Source organism: Cuculus canorus, chromosome 24, assembly GCF_017976375.1.
Source record: "Cuculus canorus isolate bCucCan1 chromosome 24, bCucCan1.pri, whole genome shotgun sequence".
Classification (NCBI taxonomy): Eukaryota; Metazoa; Chordata; class Aves; order Cuculiformes; family Cuculidae; genus Cuculus; species Cuculus canorus.
Window position 1 is genome coordinate 712,591 of NC_071424.1, and position 26,111 is coordinate 738,701.

The 26,111-nt window shown below is 56.6% G+C and overlaps 1 protein-coding gene across 5 annotated transcripts; it reads left to right on the plus strand.

The window, feature by feature from the left end:
* Nucleotides 1-803: 803 nt before the first annotated feature.
* Nucleotides 804-25,897, plus strand: TMCC2 (transmembrane and coiled-coil domain family 2). 5 transcript variants are annotated; one of them, XM_054087641.1, is made up of 5 exons: nt 804-1,138; nt 10,091-10,597; nt 23,445-24,379; nt 24,659-24,794; nt 25,353-25,897. In XM_054087641.1, the coding sequence occupies exons 1-5, from the start codon at nt 974-976 to the stop codon at nt 25,662-25,664; spliced, it is 2,055 nt and encodes a 684-aa protein (XP_053943616.1). In that variant the 5' UTR covers nt 804-973; the 3' UTR covers nt 25,665-25,897. The 5 variants fall into 5 exon arrangements, with proteins under 5 accessions (XP_053943616.1, XP_053943619.1, XP_053943617.1 ...); XM_054087643.1 differs by lacking the exons at nt 804-1,138; nt 10,091-10,597 and adding exons at nt 15,160-15,853; nt 17,536-17,678; XM_054087644.1 differs by lacking the exons at nt 804-1,138; nt 10,091-10,597 and adding an exon at nt 13,518-14,197.
* The last annotated feature ends 214 nt before the right edge of the window (nt 25,898-26,111 follow it).

A 26,111-nucleotide genomic window follows, 5' to 3' on the forward strand; every position in this document is an offset into this window, starting at 1 on the left:
CTGGCTCATGTTCAGCTGCTGTCATGCAGCATCCCCAGGTCCTTCTCTGTCAGGCAGCTTTCCAGCCGCTCTTCCCCAAGCCTGGAGCTGCTTGGGGTTGTTGTGACCCAACCCATTCCACAGGACCCGGCCTCGTGGAATCTCATCCCGTTGCTCACAGCTATGGATCCAGCATATCCCGATGCCTCTACAGAGCCTCCCTACCCTCAAGCAGTCGACACCCCCGCCCAGTTCCCTGTCACCCCAAACCGAGCGAGGCAGCGCCCCATCCTGTCATCCAGATGGTGGATACTGAGCAGAACTGGACCCAACACGGAGCCCTGCGGAACAGGAGCTCTGCCCAATCAGCGCTGACGGCACCGCCCCCTACGGCTCCCAGTGGTCGATACCGCTGCCACTCAAGCCAGGATGGCCACACCTCCAAACGATTCTATTGGTCAATGGGTCACAGGCTCCGCCTCCCACGCACTCCCATTGGTCCGTGCTGCTGCCGCTGGGGCCATTGGCCCCGCCCTTCTCACGCTCCCATTGGCCGGCGATGCTTGAGGCCCCGCCCACTACGCCCTTCTATTGGCCGGCGTCGCTGCCACTCACGCCGCGGCGATGCTTGCGGCTCCGTCCCCTCACGCTCCTATTGGTTCGCGCTGTTGTCACTGAGGGTCATGTCCCCCCCCTTCGCGCGCTCTCATTGATCGGAGTGAATTTAGGCCCCGCCCTCCTCCCGTTCCCATTGGCCCGCGATGCCCAAAGCCCCGCCCCCTGCCCGCTCCCATTGGCCGGCGCCGCTGTCCCTCCCGCCGCCGCGGCGGCGGCGGCGATGCCGATGCCGGTGAACGCGGAGCCGCCGCGGCGCGGAGCCGCCGCCCGTGCCGGTCCCGGCGGGGCAGGCGGGGCGGGGCCGCTGCACCCGCGGGCTCCGCAGCGGCCGCCGGGGCTGCAGCCGCCGCCGTAGGCGCCCCCCGTCGTCACCGGGATGAAGCGGTGCCGGTCGGACGAGCTGCGGCAGCCCGAGGACGAGCCCGGTGCCACCGGGGAGCCGCCCGGCCCCCCCGCCGCGATGGAGGCCAAGCCCGGGGAGGCGGCGGCTCCCGAGGCGGGGGCTGTCCCGCCGCCTCGCAGCAAACCCCCCGATCTGAAGGTGGGCACCGGCCGCGGGCAGTGGAGGGCGAGCATCCCGCTGCGGGCACCGGAGAGAGGAGGGCGCCTTGGGGTTAATAGCGGGGCTGCAATAGAGTGCAAGCGTTACCGGTGCGGCAACCGGGTACAGCACCCCCGGTGCCGGTCCCTGCTCGCTACAGGTGTGACCTTGGGGGACTGGGGGGGAGTCCTGCGTGGGGATAGTCCTCGGATGGGGATCATCCCAGGATGAGGATGCTCCCGGGATGAGGATCGTCCCTGGGTGAGGATGGTCCTGGGATGAGGATGCTCCCGGGATGCAGATGCTCTTGGATGGGGATCATCCTGGGATTGGGATGCTCCCAGGATGAGGATGGTCTCAAGATGGGGATGCTCCTCCAATGAGGATGGTACCAGGATGGGGATGATCCTGCAGTGGAAATGGCCCTGGGATGAGGGTGGTCACAGGGTGAGGATGCTCTTGCAATGAGGGTGGCCCTGGGATGGGGATGCTCTTGGGATGAGGATGGTCTCAGGATGGAGTTTCTCCTGCAACAAGGATGCTTCTGCAATAGGGGTGCTCTTGGGAAGGGGATGGTCCCAGGATGAGGGTGGTCCCAGATTGGGATGCTCCTGGGATAGAGATGCTCCTGGGATGAAGAGTTTTCAAGCTGGGATGCTCCCACGATGGAGTTGCTCCCGCGATGGGGATGCTCCTGGGATGAAGAGGTCCCAGGCTGGGTTGCTCCCAGGATCGGGGTGCTCCTGCACTGGGGATGCTCCCAGGGGTGTGAGTACTCCGTGTTGGGCCATCTCTCAGGGTCTCAACGCCTCGCGGTAGCCTTGCACAAGCACGCACGGCACTGGGCACAGCCAAGGCTGTGGCCCTGCTGCAGCCTGGCCACCAAAAGCAGCGATGAGAATAGGACCATGGTGGGAGAGGTGGGAGAATCCTGGTGACACCACCCACCCTTGCCAAGGGGGCTGTGGGCACGAGGTTTGCCCCCTGGGGCAGGCGTTTTTGGGGGTGATAGAGCTGTCCTCTTGCAGTGGGGCTTTGGAGACCTCAGTAAATTGTTACCGGAGTCACCCCGGCCCTGAGCGTGGGGAAGATGCTCCAGCCCCGTGCTGATAGGATTAGTGCTGCGGCCGGGAAGAGCCATGGATAAATGGCCCCGAGGCTGCTCCTCCTGTGCCTTCAGGCTGTGTCCGGTTAATGACAAAACGAGTTACCCGGTGCTGCAGCGCTGCGGGAGAGAGGGGAGCTCGTCCTTCCGTGCCAGGGCGTAGGCAGGATGGGGTGATCCCACCTGGAATTGGGCAGAAATGTCTTGTGGGTTTGGAACCTTCAACAGGATCCTGCAGAGATGAATTCCTTGCTTGGAACTTTGATGTTTTCAGGCGCTGCAGCGCGTTGTGACGGCACGCAGAGCGTGCTTGTGGCAGCGCTGTCAAAGGCGCTGTGGTGGTATGGAGGTGCTGCTTCCACTCCTTGGTTTCAAAAAGACCTGGGTAAAAGTGGAAAATCGCCTTTGTCATCTAGGGGCAACCTGACACCCAGGATGGAGACGTTTGGTTTGGAGCACCCAAACCTGCCACCTCTCCTAGAAGGTCTTACCAACATGGTCAAGGTCACGTGGGAGCTGGGAAGCACAGCCAGGACTGCCAGGCTGCTGCCATGCCTGTGTGCATCCCTTGCAGAAAGGCAGCCAGGAAATAAAGACCCCCATTCCCACTGGAGAACGTGGCTGCTTTAAGCACAAGAAGCCCCGTGGTTGCAGGACGCTGCTTGCTGTGACACGCGGTGGCTTTTCTCCGATGTTCGAGCAGCAGTTTGTGCTCCTGAGGCCATTTTGGCTTTGCTGATGTGAGGTACAACTGCTACCGCTGTCCTAAAAACAGCTAAAGGGGACAACGCCATGCCAGGGGAGTGGCAAATCCATAGGGATGCGGTGCTCAGGGCCACACAGGGCTTGGCAAAACCCTTACATCAAGGAAGTTTGACTTCACCTGGCCAAGGTACAACTCATCCTCATCGTGCCCCAGCCTCTCCCCATCCCACCCAGTGACATTTTAAGCTGCACAGTGGGAGTGTGGGGCAAAAGGAGCCACAGCTTACGACGGGGATAGCCACCAAGCATTCCATGGTTGGCACATCCAGCTCTGAGCTGGAGCTCAGCCTGATCTGCAGCCCAGTGCAGCTTACGGCAACATCAGTGGCCAAACTCCCATTGATTTTATCGATGCGAATACAATACCCTAATGCGAATTTGCTTTGCAGTGCTCACCTTTAACGCATTTGTAGCTCAGCAATTAATTGCCTGCATGGAATGAATCCTCAAACTTGCTTTGTCAGGCAAGAACACATGAAAAATTGTGTCTCGGTGCTGCCCACAGCTTCCACGGCAGAGCTGGGCATTCTGCCTGGCCCCACCGCAGACACCGACGATTGCTTTTCCTCCTCTTACAATTAATGGCGTTGTTAATATCATCTTAAAGTTTTCCTGCCCTAAGCTCTCTCTGGAGCTACGTTGTGTTTGCTGCGGTGGGGTGGATTCAGACAAGCTGATCCCTGGTCCCCCTGCTGTCCCCGGGCTGGTGTGGTGCCATGCACCGAGACCCACAGATTCATAGAACCACAGAATGGTTTGGGTTGGAAAGCACCCTAAAGCCCATCCTGTTCCAACTCACCTCCCGCCAGATCCAGTTGCTCCGAGCCCCATCCAACCTGGCCTGGAACCCCTCCAGGGATGGGGCAGCCACCACTGCTCTGGGCAACCTGGGCCAGGGCCTCACCACTCTCACAGCAAAACGTTTCTTCCTAAGATCTCATCTCAATCTCCCCTCTTTCAGCTGAAAACCATTTCCCCTCACCCTATCCCTGTCCTCCCTGATCCAGAGCCCCTCCCCAGCTTTTCTGGAGCCCCTTTCAGCATTGGCAGCTGTTCTAAGGTCTCTTTGGAGCCTTCTCTTCTCCAGGCTGAACAACCCCAACTCTCTCAGCCTGTCCTCATATGGGAGGTGCTCCAGCCCTCAGATTATCTCCATGGCCTCCTCTGGACTTGCTCCAACAGATCCGTGTTCGTCCTGTGCTGAGGACTCCAGAGCTGGATGCAGGGCTCCATGTGAGGTCTCACGAGAGCAGAGCAGATCAGAATCCCCTCCCTCACAGAATCACATCCCTCATCCTCCCATGGACAGTGAGGAAGCATTGGATGTAAACTTTCATTTGCCACCAGCCAGAGATGGATTTGAGCTGGTAACCTGGAAACAACAGGCTGCCTTGTGTCATCTCCATGCCCTAACCTCAGCAGATCTGTGGCAGCTCTCCATTCCCCAGCCCCAACTCCAGCTTCTTTGCCAAGAGCAAAGGCTCCATTAGGGGAAAAAGAGGAAAAAAACCCCATAAGTTCTGGCAAGGAGTGAAGCAGAGGCATGACACATAATTCTGCTCAAAAATATATTGGGTGGCAGGGATTTCTGCGCTCTGCAGCAGAATGACTGGATCCGTACAAAACACTGCAGAAGGAGACATCCAGCCTCTCGTAGCTGCCAGCGTGTCCAAGGCGTCCCTTCACCAAGGCATTCACCTTTTGGTCCCTCTCTCACTTACCCTGAACATCCTTGAGCTGAGTGTTTTCCTCTGGTGTCCGTTTTCCCAAACTGGCCAATCTAGCCAAGGCCTGAAAGTTGAAGCCTGATTTCTATCGCCAGTTTCAAACTCTTTGTGACTTCCATCTTTCCCTCCTTTGATCCTGAACGTTCCGCAGGAGTCCGGAGGTGCTGACCTGAGCCCTTCCCTCTTCCCAGGGCCTGATCCACAGCCCACTTCCATGGACAGAAATCTTCCCCTGCACTTCCTGGAGCTGGGGAGCCTCTCTCGAGCTGGGAAACCTTTCCTGGAGCTGAGGAGTGTCTGGGAAGGAGAGAGATGAAGGACAAAGGGAAGTCCCACCATGGGTCATGCAGTCCCCAGCGCAGGTCCTGCTCTGAGGAACGGGGTTGGGATGGGGGCGACTGGAGGGGACGGGTGAAGCATTAACCTCCCCTTTCCTCCTAGCAGGTCAAACCCACCCAGCTAGTTTAATTTTTTGAACAGTCCTTCACTACAAGCAGATGGGTCCGGGGGTGAAGCCCCCCGATGAGGTTCAGAGCCCCTCTTTTGCTGCGTGTATGCGGGTTGCTCACTGCAGGGAGGATGCGGGGAACTCCTGCTCGCCGTAAAGGTCGCCAGCCCCTGTTCTAAACCCTCAGGTACATTTATATTTAATCCCTTGCACGAACAATTTTCCAGGCATATTTTGGTCTTGAAAGGACACCGCCAAGGTGAGCTGGCTCCCCTGCGGTTAGCGGGATGGAGCTGCTGTCAAGCAGCTCGAGCAGGAGCAGCGTGGTCCCTGGAGCAGCCACATCCATCATCTCCCTGGGGCATCGCTCATCAAAAGCTCTTGGGCTGCTGGTGAGGACCCAGGCATGTCCCTGCTCTCACCACTGCAGAGCTGCACGCCAGAACCCCAAGGAGAGGAGATCATCCTCCCAGGAAGGGTGTAGACAGCGTGTTTTCCTGCAGCTTGTGCCAGGCACCGTGGAAGAGCGAGAGCTGAGGCTGGGGCACGCTGCCCTCCTGGGAGTTCCCAACAGCCACACGGTCATGTTGGGCTGAGGCCAAGCGCTCCGTGCCCAGCTACCTGCATTCCCAGCTCCCTCAGGGCCCCATCCTTGCTTCCCACCGAATTTCAGTGCTTAGCATCCCCGCAGTCAATTCAGAAGATGCAGAGGTGACAGCCATGGGAGAAGCAGTCGTGGGCTGCCACTCACTGTGTTATTCCCTCCAGGAGCACATCTGGCTCCTTTCATCACTGGCAGCACAGATCTTGCTCTGCAAATGCCACCCCGTGCCACAAACATGGGGGGTCTCAGCCCCCCAGCTGGATCCACACCTGGGCGGGAGGTGCCAGCCCCGTAGATTTTATTCCGGAGAGCTTTTAAGGAGCCGTGTGTCACTACAGCACTTTGTAGTGCATTAAACAACATGACTAACGTTTGTCACATGTTTGTTCTCTCATCCCGTCCCCGGGAGGAGAAGCGTGTGCGGGGGAGTGCTTTATTTTCCATTTTAGAAAATCTATACATTTTCCTTGGTGTTTGGGGCAGGGGGAGGAGCAGCAGCCCAGGGCCTCGGGATGCTGGGGGTGAAATGGGACTGCGAGGGCAGCTGGGCTGGCTGCCACCCTGCAGGGATGTCCTGACCCCCCAGCCTGGCTGCTGGCAACGGGGCAGGAGCCCCTTAGAATCATAGAATCATTAAGTTGGAGAATACCTTTGAGATCACCAATTCCAGCCATACCTGCCCACTACAACTACTACCCTTGCTGGGGACCTGCAGGAGGATCAGGTGGAGAAAGGAGCGGGAGGACTACAAACCCCGTGCAGGCGTGAGCGGGACTTCTTTGAGCTGCTCAGTGGATCCTTCCCCGTCTCTCTGCCTGCCCAAGTGTGGATCCAGCCAGGGGACTGTGGACCGCCGCGAGCTCGTGGCATGGGGTGGCATTTGTGGGGCAAGGTCTCAGCTCCCGGTGCCAAGAGGAGCCAGATGTGCTCCTGGGGGAGTAACACAGTGAGTGGCAGCTCATGGCTGCTTCTCCCATGGGAATGGATCTCCCCATGCCTTAAAATGTGGAGTGGGATGGGATAGGAGGAGGCAGGATGGAACAAATGGGGTAGACTTTTCTTCCACTGTGTCTGTTGTGTCTCCAAAGGGCTGCAGAGTCTTGGCCAGAGCCTCTGGGCGGGCCCAGGTTATAAATAATTAATAATAATAATAATAGTTGAGCAGGACTTCGCAGCATGGGGCTGTGCTATAAGGTCGTGGCAACAAGATCCCCTCCTCGTGTGTCTGAAAGGTGAATAAAGAGTTTTGGATGTCAGGGCAGAGCTGGAAAACCATTTAGCGAGGAACTGGGAGGTTTCAGGCTGTGTGGCTGTTTGGCAGCAGGAAGAACAGTGGCCCTGGAGAGCCCAGCACAGCCCCTGCCTTCCTGCAAGATATGTTGGTTTGGGTTAAAATGGGAGCTTTTTGGCTTTTAGCTGGGCTTGGCTGGTCCCCACAGGGCTGAGGCTCTGCCCTTGGTGCAGGCAGGGTGGTGAGATGGGTCCAAGGGGGTTTGACCAGCCCCTACCTTGCTTCTTACGTCTTAGTGATGAGTTTCCGTCAATGGATAAACATGTAGGAAGGAGGCAGAGAGCGTGGCCGTGGTCAGCCCAGAGCTGTGCTCAGCCAAACCACATGCCTTGGGCTGGATGCTGCTGCAGCCAGCAAAAACTGATCCGCTGAGGGGGATGTGATGCTGGGATGGCTCCTTTGAAGTCCACAGAACCAAGTCCCACTGCTGGGCAAGAGACCCTACCTGCATTAAGGAGGAAGACAAAAGAAAATAGGTATTTTTATATTTATCTTGGTGTTTTACAGCTGTCTGCACTGAGAAATTAATCACCATATCCATTGCATCAGTTATTGTTTGGCTGTTCCAAAATAGCCCGTGCAGATGCTCTGTTCTGAGCGATGAGTAGTTTTGTGCCAAAAAAAATGCTTCTGCTTTGGAAGTGCAATCACATCCAGGAGTAACCTAGGAAAACAGAGTTATTACATCAGCAAATTCTCTGCAATAACCATCGCAGGATGGCTCGTTGGTGGCAACTGCTCCCGATGGCTCTTTAGCATAGACGAGCCCTCGAGCTGGTGGGGGTCCAAGCCCAGGACTGCTAGGATTCCTCTTTTTGCTTCCCTCCCCCTTTTTCCCTGCATATCCCTTGCAGTCCCCCTGGGAGCCCTACCTGCAGAGCCCAGCGAAGGTTCTTTCAGGAAAGGGCCTGAGGAGAGTTTCTTTTCAAAGTTTGTTTTATCCTGGAGAAGAGGAGGCTGAGGGGAGACCTCATCCCTTTCTGCAGCTCCCGGAAAGGAGGTTGCGGTGAGGTGGGTGCTGGGCTCTGGTCCCACCATCAAGTGATGGGGTGAAAGGAAACGGCCTCACGTTGTACCAGGGGAGGTTTAGATTGCATAGTAGGAACAGTTTCTTTACCATAAGAGTGGTGAAGCCCTGGCAGAGGCTGCCCAGGGCAGTGGGGGAGTCTCCATCCCTTGGAGGCGTTTAAAACCCGTGTGGCCCTGACACTTCAGGACGTGGTTTAGTCGGCACCGTGAGGTTGGTCTGACGGTTGGACTGGATGAGCTTAGAGAGCTTTTCCAACCTTAACGGTTCTATGATTCTGTTCTATGAATTTCTATCAGATCAAACTGCTGGGCCAGGAAACCCCTGAGGGTGGCTGACTCCCACCTCCGCGCCAGTGCTGGGAATACATCCTTTCTTTTATTGCCAGCTTTGCTTTAATTCTGTTTTCTTTGTCCTCCAGGAAGGGAAATGGTCATTTCTTTCCACTTGGACCTTCTAAAGGGCTAACTGTGCATCTGAGGGTATGCTTTCTCCTTTCATGGGAGAAAGCTGTGGGTTTATAGTTATTACCTATGTAATGCTGTCTCTGTTTCCATAGAGACTCTATAAATAGAATAAAATCTAAATCACAATTTCCTGAAGTAGCAATTCAGCATGGTAGATTTTTTATATATTTCCTAGGAAAAACCCAAAAGGATAGGAATTTCCGTCATGATTGGATATAAAAGATTAAAGGGTTTTCCTGTGGCGTTTAGTGACACAGGATCTAACTGCTGATTCCTTGTCAATATTTACAGGTGCGATGAGAATCAGGCCCTCGGGGGATTGGGACCCTGGGGGTTTTTAGGAGGTAGAGGCCTTTTGGTATGGATGTGAAATCCTCCAGCCCCCGACAGCTCCTGGAGGCCGTGCCTCAAGCATCATTGCTTTTCTGAAAGCCAGAGCTTTTGCCAAGTGTCCGCTGGGGCTATAAGTAGTTCCCGGCTTGGAGCCCACTTCACGCTGGTTTTCAAGCATGAGTAAATGGCAGCACTGCAGTTTCGGGAACCAGCATCCCTAGGGAGAGTCCCAGCTACTAAATCAGTGGTGAAATGCCCTCAGACGTCAACGGGGTCAGCACTGGCATCCTCAAAGGTAGGATGCTCAGCTGAAGTCCAAAATAGAGATGGAGAGCAACAGGGTAGACTTGTGCCTCGTTCTCTGCTGGGTTCCTGGCAGCTGAGGCTGCTTCGGGAAGTGACAGGATGTTTAGACGTCCCAAGGGCATTTACTTGCTGTCTGGGAGCCGCAATGAGCCAGGGATTTGGGATTGGCTGAGCCCTTTGCAGATGCTTGGAGTTGGTGCCCACGCCACTGCTCCCGGGTTGAGCGCACGCAGGGGATTGCGGAGGGCACCTAGCCAAAATCTCCTGTGGACGCAAATCTGGGCATTCCAGTGACTACAGGAAGACTGCTCGGGGATGACCTGGCTGTAATCAAGAGCACGATCTGTTCCACCATCCATATTGCATGACTTCACTGTGGCCATGGCCAGCGTCCACCCAGATTCTCAGAAGCTGGTATAAGAAACGCTGTGTGCTCAGTGGGAACGTGAGTCTCAGCCCACTGGGAGAGGAAGACCCAGGGGTACACAAGGGAGCAGTGCGCCCCATCTCCTGCTGGAAACCAGCTGCTGCCTGGTGGGCACTGGATTTGGTGGCACTGGGCCATGAGCTGCAGTTTCATCCCCATAACTGAGGTCAGCCTGGTCCGTGCTGTGCTCACAGCCCAAAAACCCTCTGGGCAAAAGCTCTCCCTGATCCTTCCAGGACTGAAAGGGGCTCCAGGGAAGCTGGGGAGGGGCTCTGGATCAGGGAGGGCAGGGATTGGATGAAGGAGAACGGTTTTCAGCTGCAAGAGGGGAGATTGAGATGAGATTTTGGGAAGAAATGTTTTGCTGTGAGGGTGGGGAGGTCCTGGCCCAAGTGGGGCAAAACTGTCCCATCCTCTCAGTAACGGGGGTTGTTTTCTCTCCTCTCCTACAGAAAATCCAGCAGCTCTCTGAAGGGTCCATGTTTGGCCATGGCTTGAAGCACCTTTTCCACAGCCGCCGGCGGTCCCGGGAGCGGGAGCACCAAAACTCGCAGGACTCATTGCCACCGCACTATGGCACATCCGACCACGATTCCCCGGATGAGAAGGAGCGCTCCCCAGAGATGCACCGTGTTTCCTATGCCATGTCCCTGCACGACCTCCCGGCACGTCCCACCGCCTTCAACCGGGTGCTGCAGCAGATCCGCTCTCGCCCTTCCATCAAGCGCGGCACCAGCCTGCACAGCGGCAGCCGGCGAGCCAAGAGCGGCTCCCTGGAGCCCCAAAAAGGGAGCCCCCACCTCGTCCGCAAAGCCCCCCAGGACAGCAGCCTCACCGCCATCCTGCACCAGCACCAAGGCCGCCCCAGGTCCTCCTCCACCACCGACACTGCCATCCTCCTGGCCGAGAGCGGGGCTGTCTACCTGCTCACCGAGGACACCGAGTGCCTGGCCGATAGGGTAGGGATGTGCCGTGGGAGCATCTTTGGGTGGCAGAGGGGTGCGAGCCCATGCTCAGGGCAGGACTGGATGTTGAGCACCCCAAAATGCTGTCAGGAGGAGACCATCCCTTGGGCCAGCGCTGGTGGCACCACGGGGTGGAGTTGGTGGTGTTGGGGCAAGTTGGATGTAGAGGCTGCTGGGGCTGATGCTCCTCTTGCAGGGAGGTGAAGGAAGAGCCTTCGATTCCCAGAGCAAATTTAAGGGAGAGAGAAAGGGACCTGACAAGAGCTCTGGGCCAGTGCGGGTGGATCCCGAGGTGGGGTTGGAGAGGATCCCAGGCAGCCCAGCGCCGGGTGGCTCCAAGCGCTTGGCAAGGCAGCTGCAAATTGGTCCCATCCGAAATGATTTTTAAACCACTCTGTGCAGAACTAATAGAGAGGGTGGTGTTTCCATCTAACATTTAGCCCTGTTAATTATGAAACAGCTGAGATTAGTGCGGCGGAACGGCAGGCTGAGGACACGGAGTGAGCAGTGAGAGGTGCTCGGGGTGCTGGTGGGATTCTTCGCGTCGGCTTCTCTCCTTGGTCTTTGGAGCTCGGGAGGTGTCGCTCTCTAAAACCACTCTCTGCAGCCCTGAGGGCTGGATGTGTCGTCTTTTTTTTCCTGAATTTACCTGAAAATGGCAGCAGTGAATGGGCAAAGCAGTAGGGCTTGGGCTGGAGAGATGGCCAGGCAGGGTCCAGCGCCTCTCGGAGGCTCTTGGGTGGGTGGGTGGCTTTTACGGGAATAGCTGTGTGACAGGATGGTGGTGGCTGGGAGGAGCTGCCAGAGTGGGACAGCAGCAGGGGTGTCAGGTCCGTGTGTCTCTCCCAAGCAGCAGAACTCAAGGAGCACAGGGACAATGCGTCCCATGCACCCTCACAACTGCTCCTCTCTGCTTGGCACCAAGTCTCCCAGAGGGAAATCTGACCTGGAGACTTCTGTTGCTCTCTGAGCTAATGGAAAGAGGATCAAGCAGATACTTTTTCTTTCTGTTTTGACTCAGCAGTTTCAGCGTCCAACTGCAGTTGACGCTGGCGGCTTGCAGTGGGTGCCAGCGCTGCTCCCCTGCCACAGCTGTGCAGGGACGGAGCCACTGCTGGGATGTGGGAATCTGGTCCCAGGGGATAAATACGTCACTGTATTCGCAAAAAACGGCTGCTCAGGTTCTCCTCTTCCCACTTTACAGTGTACAAATCAGAGCATCCTGACCAGGGACAGGACAAGAGGGAACGGTTTCCAGCTGAAAGAAGGGAGGTTGAGATGAGATCTTGGGAAGAGATGTTTTCCCTTGAGGGTGGGGGGCTCTGGCCCAGATTGCCAGTCCAGGCTGGTTGAGGCTTGGAGCCCCTGATCCAGTGGGAGGTGTCCCTGCCCATGGCAGGGTTGGAACTGGATGGGCTTTAAGGCCCTTTCCAACCCAAACTGTTCCATGATTCTCTGATTCTATGGCCCTTCCCTGGCAGTCTCCACTCCTTCTCACTGGCACACTACTCCCAGACCAAGTGCCCAGGCAGGGCCAGGAGCCATTTAAGTTGTTAATTTAAGCATTTACAGCCAAAATTTCTTCTATCTGGCCTGTGGCATCGGCCTTGTGAGTCCCCCTGAGCCTGCTGGGCTCATGGGCTGAAGCTTTGAGCTGAAGCCCTTCACTCTGGGACAGAAGCACCCAGAGGGAGGCGAGAGCAGAGCGGGTTCATGTCCTCTCCTGGAGCAGCACAAAGAGCACGAAAAAGGGATGAATAATTAACTGCATATGACACAAAGAGTAGTAAGAAGAGAGACGATACTAGGGCCTTTGTGAGGCAGTGGAAAAATAACCTATTTAGAGAAACAAGAGCTATGTGATATTCTCACGCCGTATTATTTTTCCGTAGCCCTTAGGAAACCCAGCCTCTTGCCCTCCGCAAACCGGCTCCTCTTCCGAAGGAACGGGTGATGCTGCCATGCCCTGGGCTGGAACAGCTCTGCTGGAGATTTGCACTGGAGCTTTGCTTCACATCACTTCTGCCCTGTCCCTCTGAGGTCAAACACCTTTGCTGTCTCCCTGTTTCACCCTCAGTTTGGGAGCCGCCGCCCCAGAGATGCCCTGGCTTCCTATGAAAGAGCTGGCTTTGACCCCCCGGAATTTCATGCTGAATTTTCCACTGGTTGCATAAGGCCCTGAGCGCACGCTGGGTGAATCCCTCGTGGGGATCGCTCAGCCTCAGCAAGCACTTTTTGAACAGCTACCAATTTTGTTTCTTTGTTTTTTGCTAAATTAAGTTCCTGCAGTTGGGGACCAAACTGAGGAAAAGGCTTTGCTTTACAGGGTGATGCCCACCTGCAGCACATTTGTTTGTGGCTCCTCTCCCGAGCCTTCCCCACTGCACTTTGCCCACATTGTATGTGCAAAGAGCAGCTCCCGGTGAGGGTGGGATGACTGCAGTGGGTGGGATGTCTTCTGCCTCCCTCTGGCAATTGCACACAGCTTGGGACCAAGGTTTTTGCAGGTTGACTCTGTTCCAAGAACTGCAGCGACGCTGTGCGTGCCCACAGGGTGTGCGCTCTCTGGTTTGCACGAACAGACCTCAGCTCGCCGGTGAGCTAGGGGAGCTGCTTGTCCAGATACCAACAGCCAGGAGCACCACTGGATGATCCAGGGGCTGGAGCACCTCCCATATGAGGACAGGCTGAGAGAGTTGGGGTTGTTCAGCCTGGAGAAGGCTCCAGGGAGACCTTAAAGCAGCTGCCAGTGCTGAAAGGGGCTCCAGGAAAGCTGGGGAGGGGCTCCTGATCAGGGAGGGCAGGGATAGGATGAGGGGAAATGGTTTTCACCTGAAAGAGGGGAGATTGAGAGGAGATCTTAGGGAGAAATGTTTTGCTGTTCAGGTGGGGAGGCCCTGGCCCAGGGTGCCCAGAGCAGTGGTGGCTGCCCCATCCCTGGAGGGGTTCCAGGCCAGGTTGGATGGGGCTTGGAGCCCCTGATCCAGTGGGAGGTGTCCCTGCCCATGGCAGGGGGTGGGACTGGATGGATTTTGAGGTCCTTTCCAACCCAAACTATTCCATGATCTCAAGCAGCTGCTCTCCCACTCTGCCGTCACGCCTGTCTCGCTTGCTTTGCCAAAGCGAGGTGGTGCATATGGTGTGTCCGACGGAGCTTGTTGCTGTTGGTGTGTCCGATGGAACACGTGGCCGGTGTCGGTGTTTCACATGAAGACGTGGTGGTACATGTGACGGCAGTCATGGCAGCAGCACGGTTGGGGCAGGGCCTGCGTGTGGTGATGGGAGCATGCTCGAGAGCTTTCTCCTTATCTTCCTAATCTCCTCCTGGTGACCCGCCAATGCCTGGTGGGAGAGGCGGGTGCTTGGGCATTACCGCCGAGGCCGCCGGCAGCAGCGGCTCTGGGGTCTCCCCGTTGACCCCGATCCCCTGGGATCATCCGAGCGGCGGTGCTGGCGGGGCAGAGCATCCCGGGGGGACCCCCATCCCCGTTGGGGCGACCGGAGCTGGACCGGGGCGGCCGCGGAGTTCTGTGCCTGGTGCTGCCGGGGAGCTGCGCGGATTCCTGCGGGGACTGCGGGATGGTCCATGTCCAGGTGAGCCCCCGCGTCGCACCGGCACCGTGGGGACCCTCTGAGCCCCTGCAGCCCCACAGTAGGGGCGAGAAGGCTCGATGTGGGACCAGTGGCCGTTAGAGGGCAGCGTTACTGCACTGGTGTGCGCTGGTGTCTGTCTGTCTGTCCGTCTGGCTGTGCACGGGCCCCGCCGGCTGCTCCCCCGCATCCCAGAGGGATGCGCTCACAAGTGTCACGAGTGCACAAGTCGTCAGCCCCACGGAGCGTCCCCTGCGGGGTGTGAGGGATCGGACCGGGCTCACTGCCCGCTGCACCCCTCGGCAAGTGACAGCACCAGCTGCCACCACAGCCCCGGGTCCCTCCTGCAGCCGCCTTGGCCCCTCGGAGCAGATATTTGTCCTGTGAGGCACAGGGGAGGAGCAGGGGGACTTCGTGCTATGGCCTGAATTTGGGCTTGTGGGGTGGGACGGCTGCTGAACAGCATTGAGCTGCTCTTATTTCATGGAATCATAGAATACTGGAGTCATAGAATCACTTGGTTGGAAAAGACCTTTGAGATCATCGAACCCAACCGTACCGGTCCAGTACTAGATCAGATCCCTGAGCACCCGTCTGCCTGTCTTTTAAACCCCTCCAGGGATGGGGACTCCACCACCTCCCTGGGCAGCCTCTGCCAGGGCCTGAGAACCCTTTTGATGAAGAAATCTTTCCTGACATCTAATCTGATCCTGCACTGGCGCAACTTGAAGCCATTCCTTCTTGACTAGAAAGGACTTTAAAGCCCACCCAGTTCCACCCCCTGCCATGGGCAGGGACACCTCCCACTGGATCAGGGGCTCCAAGCCCCATCCAACCTGGCCTGGAACCCCTCCAGGGATGGGGCAGCCACCACTGCTCTGGGCACCCTGGGCCAGGGCCTCCCCACCCTCACAGCAAAACATTTCTTCCTCATCTAAATCTGATTTATAAATGTGGGGGCTTGTAGCCCAAGGGTGCCGTTTGCCTGCTCCTGTCTCCTCCCTCTGCTCCCCTGCCGCCTGCCCAGGCTCTGCCAGAGCTCATCTGCGGTCTGGGGGCTCTGCCTTGCAGGGTGGACCTGTCCCACAGCCGCACCTCTGCTGTCCTGCTGCCTTGAGGGCACCAGCCCTTCTGAACATAGAGCAGGAGTCATCCCACTAAATTTAGATGCTCACTTGTGGCTTTATCAGAGTGAGACGGATTAGAGTCTGTGGGGAGAAACCAGGAGTTCCTGAACGTCCACCCTGGGAATGGCTGTGGGCTTGGAGGGGTTTGGGCAAGCAGTGGCTGGAAGGCTCCGCTCTCACCCCAGCTTGGGGCCATCAGGCAAAGTTCATCTCCCCTGCCCAGGCATCTGCGTTTTGGCTGGCATGTCCAGCTCAGCCCTGGCTCCCTCTGCCCCATCAGCATTCGTCCGCCTTTGGTTTCAGGGCGGGGACGTAGTTTCTCACCTCCTACAGCTCCGGTTACCCAGAACTGGGCTCAGTGGACAAGGAGGATGAGGACAGGGTCTCTGCTCACCCCAGCCATGAGCCTCTGGGTCCAGTGTGGCCGGTCACGGTGCTGAGCAGCCCCAGCCTGGCTCCGGCGCAGATGGGAGATGTCCTGGGACTTGGTCTTGCTGGTAGGAAGCTGAGTTTGCTCCGTGGCATCCCTTGAGTATCCTTTCTCCCTGCGTTGTGTGAGGGGTTGGTGGTGGCAGAAGGAGCTAAAACAGGCCAGCAGCGACAGCAAAAGGGAATAGAGGGGATGGTGGCGTAAAGCTCCTTTGTGCAGCCCCACAGCTGGGAATCCCTTCTGGCATCCAGGCAAGGTCCCAAGCGGGTGAACTGGGGAGCATCAGTGCGCAGAGACTGCACCGAGGGGTTTGGGGGAACTGCTGACCTCTGCTGTAAACTGAGCCCCCACCGGGCATCACGAAACTAGAGGTGCGAGAGTACTCGAGTCCAGGTCGGCTCCCACCTCTCTGCCTCCATCTCCACACGTGTCACAGGGGAACGGGAGCCTGTGAGTGGAGCGTGGTGGTGGGAACTCATTCCCTTATTCCCATGGGGATGGTGCCTTGAGGAGCACTTTAGGAAAAGCAGATAATAGCTGTAAAGACAAAGATACCCAAGATTGCTGCTTAATTAATTCAGGAGAAGAAGAATATCAGACTTTTTGTACTGATTCACCCCCTAGCAAAAGACAGCGTGTTCCTCAGCCTTCATTGACATATGGCTGTTCCCAGCCCACCAGCAGCTCCTGCTCCCCAACAGGCGGGTGCTGTGAATCCCACTTTGCCGCCTGCCCTGGGGGAATTTGGGTCCAGCGGGCAGCTGCGGTGTGGGGTGGATGCCCAGGGTGAACAGGGCAGGATTGGGGGAACAACATTCATATCCATACAACAGTGTGTCCTGCCCATCCCCTGCTGCTGCGGGCGGGCGGCTGCGTTGGAGCTGAGAGCAGGTTTTGGCTCCTGAGTCAGGATGAGCAAAGCAGGGTGCTGCCTTATGACTGACAGCGCCCTGTGGCTCTGCCATTCCCCGCCTTCCCCTTCAAACCTTTCCGAAAATCCTCCCCGACTGCACAAGAACCCTGTTAGAGGTGTGGAAACCCAGGTGTGGTACGGGCTGGGGGCTGCTGCTGGGGGCTTTAATGCTGTGTCACCCAGCAAGAGAGATAGCAGCACATTGCTGGAGCTCCCGAGGTTACTCCCCCCAGTAAAAAAAAGCAGCAGGAATTTTTCCAGCGATTCCCCAAGCGTAGGAAAGGCCCTGAACAGCTTCACGCATGAGGCATGGTCATGGAATCATCTCCACAGAGGTGTCCCTCCTGGTGACCTGCAAGCCCAGGGCACAAGGGACAGTCCCCAACCGGGAGGATGTAGCAGACGCGGGTCCACGTGGTATGGACAGGCACAAAGGCACAGGGGCTCCTCAAGCCAAGGCAGGCAGCAGGGATGGATCCCCACCACCCACGCAGCTGCCTTCCACGCAGGGCTCTTTGCAGGAGCACATTCCCCACCTGCTGCCACTGAGAGCCCCGTGGGATGGTGGCACCATCCCAGCACAGACTGGAGACCAGGGAATCGCAGCGGTTCATTTGTTTGTTCTCTGCGTCGTGTGGAAGGCAGCCCAGCCAGGCAGTGCTTGGCGGTGCTGTTTGTTCTCCCAGCACAGTTGGAGGAGCAGGATCGGCCCCTGCGGCACCCAGCCTCTTCCCGCTCCCCCGGGCTCCTTCCCTGCTCGCCAGCCTGTGCCGCTTGTTCTTGCCTGCCTCAGAGCCTCATGGTGCCTCCCCTGCAAACACTCGTCCTACGATCCTCTGCCCCTTCGACTCCTTAACCACAGCCATGACAGAGGGAGAGGATCTGGCCGCCTCGCGGAGCAGCAGCCAGCAGCTTTGCTGGAATGACCAGAGCGTCCTCATGCCAGAACCACATCCTCCCAACTCCTGTCCTGGGAAAAGGATATTGCTCTTAAATTCTCTTCTGGGTGTCTTTGTAAGTACTCCACTCCGCTCTCCTTCCTGCTCCTAGGCACTGGCAAGGCAAGGACTCAGGGAAGATGTTGATGAGGTCTTGGGAATGAGGTTGGATGGGGCTTTGATCACCCTGATCCAGTAGGAGGTGTCACTGCCCATGGCAGAGGGGTTGAAGGTCCCTTGCAACCCAATCCATTCTATGATTCTATGTCTGGGAGTAAGAGGTGAGGAGCACCGTGGGGTAGCTCAGAGGCACAGCGTTGCACCCAGAGCCTCTCCAGCGTGGCAGGTTGCACTTCAAGGGCATGGACGGGCAGAGGGACAGCCTTAGAGTCAAAGGGATGCTTGGAGCTGAGCAGTGCTCGGCCTGTCTCAGCTGTGGGAGCAGCATGGTCTGCCCCATTAAACATTTATCTGGGTCACGATCGGCTCATTGGTCCAGCCTGTACAATTCACTGTGTGGCTGCAAATACATCATAAGCTGTTGTCTTGTTGCCTTTTTCTTTGGGAAATAACTAAGCCGGAGAGCTGCAAATGAACCTTTCTCATTTAGCCCATTGTCTGTGGCTGCACAGATGCTCTGATCTGTGGCCACGGTTGGTTTGAGGTTTCAGACAGCTCCAGCATCAGCAGAGCATGCTGAGGGCTTTGGTCTGGCACAGTGTAAGGTGTGGGCTTGAATTCTGCTTCCCTCAATCACTGTGGTCTGGGCTGGATCCTGCAGCGCTGGCTGCATCGACCCTGCTCTGTGCAACCCCGTGGGTTTGGGATGGATCAAAATGCACAAGCTCTGAGTCTGCTTTCTCACCCAGGGCTTTCGCTTTGGCCTCAACAGCTCCACTGGTCCTGGCGTAAATGCAGCACCTCGGGGATGAGTCCAAGCTGCCACTGGCTTCTGCAGAACCCGAGCCCACTGTTGCCCCTGCTTGCTTTTCAGACATCCCATTTAATATCTTTTTAATTGCACACTAAATCTCTAACACTTGTAGGTCTGTTGGCTGGATGTGTTTTCCATGCATGGCATGTTCTCCCGTGGCAGAATCGGGTCAGTGCAGCCTCCCCCATTGCTCTCAATTTGAGCCAGCAGTGGCCCAGCTGGCCAGGAAGGTCACCAGCATCCTGGCTTGGATCAGCCATGGGGTCCCAGCAGGAGCAGGGAAGGGATCGAACCCTGTGCTCGGTGCTGGTGAGGCTGCACCTCGAATCCTGAGTTTTATTTTGGCCCCTCACTCCAAGAAGGACATTGAGGGTCTGGAGCGCGTCCGGAGAAGGGAACAGAGCTGGGGAAGGGTCTGGAGCCCAGGAGTTCTGGGAGCGGCTGAGGGCCCTGGGGCTGTTTAACCTGGAGAAGAGGAGGCTGAGGGGAGACCTCATCGCTCTCTGCAGCTCCCAGAAAGGTGGTTGCGGTGAGGTGGGTGCTGGACTCTGCTCCCAAGTAACAAGTGATGGGATGAGAGGAAATGGCCTCAAGGTGTACCAGGGGAGGTTTAGACTGGATATGAGGAAACATTTCTTCACTGAAAGAGTGGTGAAGCCCTGGCAGAGGCTGCCCAGGGCAGTGGGGCGTCTCTGGAAGGGTTCAAAAACCATGTGGCCGTGGCACTTGGGGACACAGTTTAGTGGGCACAGTGGGGTTGGGCTGATGGCTGGACTGGATGAGCTCAGATGTCTTTTCTTGCCCTAATGATTCCATGATTCTCCACCTCAGGAGCAGGTCAGCAGCGCTCTGTTAGCCGGCTGGACCTGGGTCTATCCCAGTGCACAGCCATCGCCCCAACATAAGTGGCTGGTTCTCACTTTTTAGATCCCTCAGGTTGCCCCGCTCCTTGCTTAGTGACTGCATTTTTCCGGTGCATCGTTCCCTCCTGGGCTTTTGCTTTTTGCCTGCCTCCCTGCTGCCTCTCCAGGGCTTTATGTCCTGGACTGTGACACAGCAGATGACAACAGCCCATCCCAACCCCCTGCATCAGGGCACAGGCAGCGAGCGGGGCTGGAGGCGTGTGAATATCCCGCCACAGGGACGAGGAGGGAGGGGGGGTTGCATTATAGCCTGAAAGCTCCAGTCACTGCAAGCGGTAAACAGCTCCAGCAGATTTCCTGAGTCGGCAATCCCACTGCATCCATCGGCTCAGCCTCGACGCTGCGCTCAACCCCTTCGGGAAGCGCCTGGGGATGCGAGGCCAGCTCTAGCGGGGGTCTGCAGGAAGGATCTTCGCCTCTCTCTCTCCCTGCTGCTCCCCAGAAACTTTGGTGCCGTCATCTCCCGCTTTGCCAGGCACCCTGCCATGGCAGCCGGCACTGCCCGCGCGCCAGGCTCTGTGCCGCGGTGGGAACATGGCCGAGCTGCCCACACCAAGTAGCCCTGGGGGACAGGAGCTCTGCCTGCGATGGAGGTAGGTCCTGGCAGCGTTGGGGGATAGAATAAGACCGTGGGGAGGATGGTGATGGGCAAGGAGACTTGCAGGGGCTTTTGGTACCTCTGTTTGTGGTGCTCGGTGAATGAAACCCACTGGCATGATCCGTGCCGGCGCTGCAAAGACAGGGTGGGAAGCTCCGCTGTGAGCTGAAACCCTGAGGACGATTCCTTCCGTTATGTAAGAAAAATGATTCTCAGGGTGGTAAATTTGCAGGGCAGCTGCTGCTGGTCTGTTGTGTCCATCCCGGAGCAGCACGGGAGCAGGCAGGACGTGGAGGGGGACACGGGGCTGCCTGCTTCAGTCTCTGCTGCAGACTTGGAAGGAGGGTGGGAAGTGTGAGTCAAGGCTCCTGCTTCTATTTTCAATGCTTGGGGGGGGGTTAACGCAGTCTGGTGGGAATAGCAGCTCTGCTCTGGGAGGCACAGGGCTGCAAACGCTCGTGGGGATGGGGACAGGGCTTGGGACACCCAGAGCATCCCCTGTAATGTAATCCCCCCTAATTGCAATCAACTCTCAGGAGGGATGCTGTCCCAAATTAATAAAGTGCTTTGAGGAAGAGGGGCCACAGAAGCACCCACATTTAATGACTGCTCCCAAATCAACATCCCCACATCCTCTGCCCACCTGCATTTCTCTGTCATCCATTGCTTCTCCATGGCTTTCCATGACCACTAAGGGCTGGGGCCACAGTGACTCCCACGCTGCGGAGCTGTCGGGTCAGTGCAGCAGTTCCTTGGGTCGCCCCTGCCCGCCAGCATCCCTTGACAGCTCTGTGGTGCTTATTGTCTCCATGCTTGAAGGTGCATGTGGTCCTTCCCACAGCCATTTCATCCCCATGTTGTGTTTCAGCAGGGAACCATGGTCCCACTCTGTAGTGAAAGTCTTCGCTTGGGGTTGATGCCTCGAGATCCACGGTGTCAGCTCATCCGCGGCGTATCCTAGTAGGTGATAGGGTATGGAAAACAGAATAGTTCAGAGTGTGAGTAAATGCCTTGAGAGTTTTGTTCTGAACTTTGCTATAATTGTGCAGTTTCTTAAGAATGGGTTTTAATCCCTCCCAGTCTCAGGTGTGCTGGGACACCCACAGCCCTGTGCTGGTGACACGGCCACAAGCGAGCTGCTGCACCCCGAGCTCCTCACCTGCCAGCTGGGCTTTCATCCGTCAAACCTGCAGCAGCAAATAACCCAGCATTGCATAATTGTGCCCGGCTGTGGCCCTCTAAGTACTGTTTGCTCAGCTTATTAGCTTGAGCCTTTTGCATATCTCAGCTCTCCTGGGTTGAACTCTATTAAGAATATTTTTCCTTCCGTCGCCCTGCATTCCTCCTGCATCCCACATCAGCCCCAGCTCTCCCCTCCGAGTCCACCTGGAAAACAGGCGCTGGAAACAGCTCTTGCATTTCAATGTGCCTACCAGAAGGTTTTCTGCATGTAGGGAAAGTGTGGCTTTTACTAATCCCCTGATTAAATCCCCTGCACAGTCATTTAGGCTTGCTGGGATTTAGCAGGCAGTGTCTGTTAATGCTGCAGAGAGCAGTATTGTCTTTTTTGGGTTGTTGTTTTCGAAGCAATAACCTGATGTGGCTTTCCTATGATGTGCCCTGTGTCTGTGTGAGAGCAGGGCTTTTGGTGGGGTTTGGGAAAAGGATTTCACCCCGGCCACGTCAGCGTGGATGGGCAGCAGCAGATCCACACCATTCACCACCTGCACTCCCTTCTCCCTGTGCTCCCAAATATCCTCCCAGGAATAAATCCAAAAAATTGGTTTTGGAGGAGGCAAAGGTTTGGGTGATTCCTGAACTTTTCCCTCTTTGCAGACAAAATTTGAGTGACTTCTCCCCTTCACTGACCTGGTTGGGGTTTCTTGTTTTGGCACCTGGAGCTCTGCGTACAGCTCTGGACTCTCCAGCACAGGAAGGACATGGATCTGCTGCTGTGATGGAGAGAAAAGGAAAGCCTTGCGGGGGAGCTGGGGGATGCTCCCACCGAGCGTGTGTTTGTCTGCTTTTGCCTCCCAAGGAGGCTGAGACTCTTGCACGAAGCATCGACACCCCTGGGCTCCCAGCAGGGCACCGATGCTGAGGAAAGAGGAGTTGCAAGTAAATAACAAGAGGGCAGCATTTTCTTCTGCTTTTCTGAGCCCCACACAGGACCTGCAGCAGAAGGGAGTGTTCTAAGCAGCATCTTGAGAACATTCCTCCCTCCTGCGCAAGGCATTTCCTGGTGATAACACACTCCTAAGTAACGATCTCACAGCATTATCCCTATTAAAGGGTCATTCGGGGAAAGTGGGATGGAAATTAGAAATTATTCAGGTCTGCCAACAGTATTTAACTTTCAAGCAGCTCTTGATTAGAATCCAGAAGCCATTTATACAACCGCTGAGATTTGCATAAGAATTGATGTATAAAACCCAGCAACTGGAAAGATATTTTATTTTCAAGTGGCAAAGTAACGAGCCCAGGTTGGAGAGCGTGAGGCAGGACCCTGGGTCACAGTCCATGCTCTGTCAGGGATTTGAAGTGCAGCCTCAGGCAAGTGGTTTCCTCTCCCAAAGCTCTGTTTTTTCCATCTGTAACTTGAAAACCAGCACGTGCCTGGATTTTCTAAGTGACAGCTTGTGTTTGCAAGAGGAATCTGGCATTGCCAGGTGAGAAACCTTGGAAAAGAAAGCAAAGGAGCTCTTGCACCTGCAGCCTCTGGGGATCAGGAGCTGCTCCTGAGTCACCCACAAACTGGGGTTACAGCAGAGTTTCTCTGCAGCTGAAAAACTCAAGAGATCTAGTTTAGTAGTGGACAGGTATAGTTGGACTCCGTGGCCTCAAAGGTCTTTTCCAACCAAACGATTCTGTGGTTCTGTAACTCCTGTGTGCATCTAAGCTAAAAGCCAAAGTCTGAAAACAAGACTAAAACACTTCCGTGTTGCTCAAACTCTGCTCTTACCTCTGGTTTGGTGGGAGATTTGATGATGGGCTCCAGTTTCAGCTCCTTGCTCCTTTTTCCCTGGCTGGTGCTGGGGCTCCTGCAGCCCAGGAACGTGGGTGCCCATCTGCACAGAGCGAGGGTGGAAAGTCAGTGTTGAGCTCCCGATGATCCTGGCTGAAAACCATAGGCCAAAACCGCCCCTGAAACCCTAATTGTTTTGTTACTGTGCCCTCTAACTGGCTTATTGTGGGATGTCAGTGGTATGGCTGGGAAATACTTAACCAGCTGGAAAGAAAACCAACTTCTTGCTATTGCTCTGGTTAACCATTCTCCTGCCCAGCTCTTGCCTCCGTCTCCGTCCTCTGCCCTCCTTCTCCATTCTTCTCCTGCCTGGGCTTTCGTTCCTTCTGTTGAGCATCACCCTCCTCTCTCTTTGCTCACAGCTGGACAAGGGGGATGTGACTGCGCTCAGCCTGCCCTCCAGCACCGGGCACGGTGACACCGATGGCACTGTTTGCCTGGACGTCCCCGATGGAACCCCTGACCCTCACAGGACAAAAGCTGCCATTGAGCACCTGCACCAGAAGATCCTCAAGATCACCGAGCAGATCAAGATCGAGCAGGAGGCTCGGGATGACAATGTGGCTGAGTACCTGAAGCTGGCCAACAACGCGGACAAGCAGCAAGCCTCACGCATCAAGCAGGTTTTCGAGAAGAAGAACCAGAAGTCGGCGCAGACCATCGCACAGCTACACAAGAAGCTGGAGCACTACCACAAGAAGCTGAAGGAGATTGAGCAGAACGGCCCTTCCCGGCAGCCCAAGGATGTCTTCCGGGACATGCACCAGGGTCTCAAGGACGTGGGCGCCAACGTTCGCTCCAGCATCAGCGGCTTTGGTGGGGGAGTGGTGGAGGGTGTCAAGGGAGGGCTCTCAGGTCTGTCCCAGGCCACCCACACTGCTGTGGTCTCCAAGCCCCGGGAGTTTGCTAGCCTTATCCGGAACAAGTTTGGTAGCGCAGACAACATCGCTCACTTGAAGGACACGCTGGATGATGGGCACCCAGAGGAGGCTTCACGGGCTCTCAGCGGCAGTGCCACCCTGGTCTCCAGCCCCAAGTACGGCAGCGATGATGAGTGCTCCAGTGCCACCTCTGGCTCTGCTGGTGGCAGCAACTCAGGGGCAGGACCTGGTGGCTTGGGGAGCCCCAAGTCCAACACGCTGGACAGCCACCACAATAACTTTGACACTATCCTGGAGGAGCTTCGGGAGATCAAGGACAGCCAGTCGCACCTGGAGGACTCCATGGAGGACCTCAAGGCCCAGCTGCAGCGGGATTACACCTACATGACGCAGTGCTTGCAAGAGGAGCGGTACAGGTAGGGATGGGCGGGTGGCAGTATGTGTCACCCAGGGTGGCTCTTTGGGGACCACAAGGCTTGTTCGGCTAAGCCCTGCGTGCCAGGGACACGGGGAACTGCCAGACCCTGCACTGCTCCTGCGGAGGATCGTGCAATGCTTGTCCTTCATCAGCCATAACCAGCTACAGCCAGGAGCAGGGTGGGTCAGAGGGGCCGGATGGTTTCCCCAGTGTCAGGGGAAGGGAGTTTTGTGGTAGGACGTGTCCACCCCTGTGCTCCTCAACCCTCTGTGCGCAGGTACGAGCGCCTGGAGGAGCAGCTGAACGACCTCACCGAGCTGCACCAGAACGAAATGACCAACCTGAAGCAGGAGCTGGCCAGCATGGAGGAGAAGGTGGCTTACCAGTCCTACGAGAGGGCACGGGACATCCAGGTAGGGCAGCGCAAGGGCTCACCATCCATTCATGGAGTGAGGGAAGGAGCTGGGAAAGAGGGTGGGTAAGGAGATCCCTTTCTCTAGTACTCTGCAGATGAGGTCCTCACTGTGATGTTGTCACAGCAAGAAGTAGGTACCCAAGCCACGTCCCCAGCCCCCCTGTCTGTGCCCCAGCGAGTCCCTGCTGTGCTGAAGTCCCCTGTTGCTCAAGGCAGGACGTCTCTGGATGGATGGCTACAGGGCTGGGCTGTTACAAGCCACACGTGGGCTAATACTTAGTCCTCATTGTCCCAGTTTGGGTCGTCTGTGACTGCTGCAGGAGGGACTCTCAGCACTGAGACCTTCCCCGGCAGAGCAGGGGGGGATGAGGATGCATTGCACATTGCGTGGGCCAAGGATTTGCAGGGGCGAACCCCTTCTCAGCTGGGGTGGGCACTGTCATTGGAGCTGTGCGAGCAAAACTTGCCAAGTCTCAGAGCATGGGGTAAGTACTGAAAGCCCTCATAGGGCATCCCTTGGAGCCACTGCCTGACCCCGATGTGCTGTCCCTCACAGGAAGCAGTGGAGTCCTGCCTGACGCGAGTGACCAAGCTGGAACTGCAGCAGCAGCAGCAGCAGGTGGTGCAGCTGGAAGGGGTGGAGAACGCCAACGCCCGGGCGCTGCTGGGCAAGTTCATCAATGTCATCCTAGCCCTGATGGCTGTGCTGCTCGTCTTCGTCTCCACCATAGCCAACTTCATCACCCCGCTCATGAAGACCCGCATGCGCATCCTGAGCACTGCCTTGCTCGTCCTCTTCCTCTTCTTCCTCTGGAAGCACTGGGACTCCATCACCTACTTTCTGGAGCACGTCTTGCTCCCCAGCTGATCTGCAGCCTGGCTGCTGCAGCCCTGGGGGCTTTCCATTTCCCACAGAGGAGAGGGCGAGTGGAGCCTTTGGATGGTTTCTTCACATGCTTTCCCAGCCATCCATCCTCGCCGCAGCCGGCAGCGGTTGTTCAGAGTGTGGTGTTTCGGAGCCGGGATCCATCAGTGCTCTGGGATGTTTGGGGAGAGCAGGATGGGAAACAAGGAAGAGTTTTTTGGAAGAAACTGGTAATTTATGGGTTTTTCTAGGGCTTTGGAGTTGTTTTTTTAAATGTAAATTGTTCTGAAAGTTGGTGGGAAGGAGGTCTTCTGCAGAGCTCTTCTGTTGGTGGGAAGGGTTGAGCTGGAGCAAACACGGCTTCAGGAGGACTTTCTGCAGAGAGAGGAGAGGGTTTAGTTGGGGCTGGGTTTTCTCTTGCATCCTTGAAGACCAGGATGGCAAAAACCT